The sequence below is a fragment of the Emiliania huxleyi genome, assembly GCF_000372725.1.
Source record: "Emiliania huxleyi CCMP1516 unplaced genomic scaffold EMIHUscaffold_62, whole genome shotgun sequence".
Taxonomy (NCBI): Eukaryota; Haptophyta; order Isochrysidales; family Noelaerhabdaceae; genus Emiliania; species Emiliania huxleyi.
Genome location: NW_005197351.1, coordinates 297,496 through 301,538, shown reverse-complemented (window position 1 = coordinate 301,538; position 4,043 = coordinate 297,496). Strand labels below are relative to the sequence as shown.

At 59.5% G+C, this 4,043-nt stretch overlaps 1 protein-coding gene across 1 annotated transcript; it reads left to right on the top strand.

The window, feature by feature from the left end:
- Window positions 1-399: 399 nt before the first annotated feature.
- Window positions 400-3,404, top strand: EMIHUDRAFT_104777 (hypothetical protein; the record flags this gene model as incomplete). Its single annotated transcript, XM_005763725.1, has 2 exons — window positions 400-651; window positions 1,506-3,404. The coding sequence occupies 2 exons, from the start codon at window positions 400-402 to the stop codon at window positions 3,402-3,404; spliced, it is 2,151 nt and encodes a 716-aa protein (XP_005763782.1).
- Window positions 3,405-4,043: the final 639 nt, after the last annotated feature.

Sequence of the window (4,043 nt, the reverse complement as noted above, 5' to 3'; positions counted from 1 at the left end):
CAGGGGGGGTACCGAGCAGTGTGCGGCCGCTCTAAGACACACCTCCCAGCTGCACCTTTTATAGATTATAGCACAACGAGAAGTTGCGCCACCACTATCGTTGTCGTTCCTGCCGCGCACGCCGTTGAATAAATTTCACGCGTAGAAGTCTGTGCGCGTATTGCTCTCTCTCGTTGTTTTGAGTCGTATTGCTAAAAATCTCTCTCTCTAGAAATTTCACCGCGGCTTGACGTTGAGCGGCTGTGGGTTACCTAGTCGGTCGTTCGCATTCTCGCGTCCACACCACACCTGGCTCCACACACACAACACACACCCCACTCTCCTCCACTCTCCCTGCGATGCGCTTCGAGACCTCGAGAGAGAAGGTCTGAAGGCGCTCTTTTTCATAGAGTATTCCCCATGTTCCCCGACGGCCCTTTGCCTGACATCCACACCAGGCAAGCCAGCACTTTCCTCGTCCGCTCGCGCTTGCCGCGCCGCATTGCGCCCGACTATGCCGCCGCGAACTGCACGCCTAGACCCCCGCGACGCCTATTGCTCACGGAACCTGCCGCCCCCTCACCTCCCCCACCACGCGATGCGCCTCGCTCGTCGCGCGAGCTGCTGTACCCCCCCCTCGGCCTCGCACCGTTTGCCTACTCCCGCTCGCAGGTGCAGCCGCTGCCATCGAGGAGGCCGCGAGACGCATCCGCTGCTGCCCATTCCCCACGTTGTCGCGCGCGCGACCGCCCTCCCTCTCTTCTGGCAAGTGAGAGCGACCGCTCTCGCTTGCTCGTCAATCGCCGCCCGGCTCCACTTCGAGCGCCGAGGACGCGAGAGAGCGTGCCGGCGGCCTCGTCTCGACGCTCACGCCGCCGACGTGCTGCCCGTAGGCGCGGCTCTCCTCTCTCCGTCTCGCTCTCTCATCTCATTCAGCATGCACATGCCCTTTTGAGCAGCACCAATGTGCCCTTTGAGCAGCACCATTTTTGCGGGAACTGATTTCTTTTTATCTGTGTAGGCGAGGGGGCTGGGTGGGTGGCGGGCGGGCTCGAGATCGCGCGACTGATCGTTTCGTGGGGAGATTCCCAGAGATTTTATCATACCCGTATACCCCCGCATACCCCATGTGCATACCCCATAACCCCCTTATACCCCATATACCCCCATATACCCCCCTTATACCCCCAGACATCTCAATACCAGATTTTCACCCTCTTTCACATGGTCGCGATCCCGTAGGCGCATGCCTTTCCTGCTACGAGCCGAGATTGACCTGAGATTGACCCCGCCGAGCAAAGTTCCCGCTTGCTCGCATCTCTGCTAGCACTGCGTCTAGAGAGTGCCACTTTGTGTCCGCAGCCGCGAGGGCCACTCGAGCGCTGGCCTGCACCTCCCATCGGGGACGCCACCTTCAACCGCTTCTGGACTCTCTGCAGGAATTCATTCCATCAACATGCTCAGACAGGCTCATGGGATCTCTCGTCCACGACTTCTTGAAACCTCTCGTGGAAGGCACCTGCCAGGTGATGAAAGAAGGGATCTTGGAACAGCTCAAAAAAGTGGGGAAGCTCTGCCTGGTCTCTGAAGATGCCGACGAATGCTCCGCGATCCGGAATCCAATCTGGGACAACGAGGTCTTCAGCACCAGCTACAAGGGCAACAAGATCCTATCGGTGCATGCTAACGTGGAGCTCAACGCGTGCATGGAGGTGAAGACTATGACGATCCAGTGCGACGCATTGGCCGATTTTGTTGAGGAAACGGCCAAAGACTGGCTCGGAAGGAAGGTGACGGATAAAGTCGTTGGCTGGGTTGACGACTTGGAGAAAGATGTGAAGGACCTGTTTTTCCGGCGCCGTCTTGCGGCAAATGGCGACGGCCGTACGGTCATCGAGCAGATTGCGGAGGCCGCCTTGAAGGAGGTCAGCGGCGAGGGCCACCGCCGTCTCCACGAAGCGCGCGCGAATCCCGACCACCGCGGCTCCATCGAGGTGCAAGCGTACCAGCGGGGCGTGGAGATGATTCAGCAGAGACTGGCGGATGCCTTTATTGCGCGCTACCAGGGAAGGGGCCGCCGCACTGAGCTACTAACTGAGGAGCAGAAACAAAAGTATGAGGCAACGAAGAAGGACATCGACTTTGGCGAGCTCGAGATAGAGTATTCACTCGAGGCGGTGGCGACGGTGACGGCACACGCGGAAACGGAAGTCGACGAGCAGCGATCTGTGGATCTGCTTGAGCTCTTGCTGGGGAAGAAGGCACAGTTCAGCCAGTCGGGGCGCTTCACTCCGGTGCCGTTGCTCTTTGCCGTTGGCTTCTCCGCGGGGGTCGAGATGGGCCTGCCACTGGAGATGAAAGCGTCTTTTGCGGGTAAGGCGACGATCACTGGCACCGTGGGCTATGTGCGGACGTGGACGCTCACAATGAGCAGCAGCGGTATGTCAAAGCGCCTCACCAACATAGGGGAGGACGATGGTGTCACGATCAAACACACTGGAGAGGTTGCGGCCTCTCTCTCTGTCAGCATCGGCGCCTACGTTGACGTCAACCTGCGCTTTGATGTGTACATCGCCACCGTCGTCAATCTCTACGCGGAAGCAAGCGCCAACTGGAGGGCCACGGCGGGCGGTGACCTGGCCGCCTGCGCATTCGATAACACAAAGGCCAGCACGAAACGCATGTGCGAAAGCCTGACCCCGCAGCTGGCACCGTCAGACAAGGTCGAGTACAATTCCGCGTCGACCGAGGTGCCAGATGGACAGCGAGAAGGTTTATACGCTCAGGTCGGCGTGTGGGTGTACGTGCCGTACCCGAAGGTGAACGTCAATGCTGGGATTGCCTTCCCGGGGAGCGACCAAGCCGAGAAGTGCCTGGGTCTCACGCTCGGCGTGCAGTGGCATAAGAACTGGACTGGCAGCATGGTCAATCTCACGGCGTCGAAGACGTTCAACGTACTCGGCAGGGATGCCGAACCGAACAGGCTCCCAATTCCCCCACCCTCTCCGCCGCCACAGTGCACCTCCGCTAAACCCTATGTCGGGGCATTCACCAGCAGTTCCGACGGTTGCGACAAGGACCTGCCAACAGATTGGTACCGAGCCCCCTCCGGCTACAGCATGATTCCAACCTCCGCCCCGGCGAAGTCGACATGCGGCACCTCAGCTACCGGCTGGCTCACATACACTGACGGCAGCACCTTCACATACCCGACCGCGTTCGGCCAAACATTCTCGGGCGTCAGGGCTTGCTTCCACTGGTCGGACAGCGGCAGGGATTTGCCCTGTCAGTGGCATTCCGACGGCCTGGAGGTCACAAACTGCGGAAGCTACCACGTCTTCTACCTCCAGCCCGCGACGACATGTGACCTGGGCTACTGCTGGGCAAATCCCCTAGCCTCCATAGCTAGGGCAATGCTAAGATGATAGCAAAGGACCCTGGGGCCAATAGCGAACGACAGTCGGTGCAAATATGATGCGGCCTGGGAAGATGTGTATTAAGACGATAGCGAACGACCCTGGGGCCGAAGACAATAGAGAACAGCAATCGGTGCGAGTCCGGCATACGCGCAGGGAAAACGAGTGCGCGGCCCCGGGCTACTGGAAAAGGTAAGACGATACGAGAGCCCTTCACAGGCCTAAGCCCACGGCGCCAGAACTCAGTGGCAAAAACACCCACTGGCGACCCACCGTGGCAGCGAGGATTCCCGGACTACTGGATAAGGTAAGCGGTAATGCAGCGCAATACGAGCTGGCGGCGCGACGGAAAACGAATGGACTCTCTCTAACCCGCAACTCTAGCCCTTCACAGGCGTAAGTCCACGGCGCCAGAACTCAGTGGCAAAAACACCCACTGGCGACCACCGGGGCAGCGGCGGTGTTTCTCAAGATCGTATCTTGGCGAGCTGCGTGTGCGCCTAACATTAAAGGCACCAGCCTCGCCGCTACCGTGATTGTAGGGGGGGGGGGGGGGGGGGGCGTAAAATGCGTGTGTAGTAGACAGTTCTAAATCCAATTCAAACAGCGGGACTACCGCACACGGTTCACGGGGGGGCAAGGGCACTA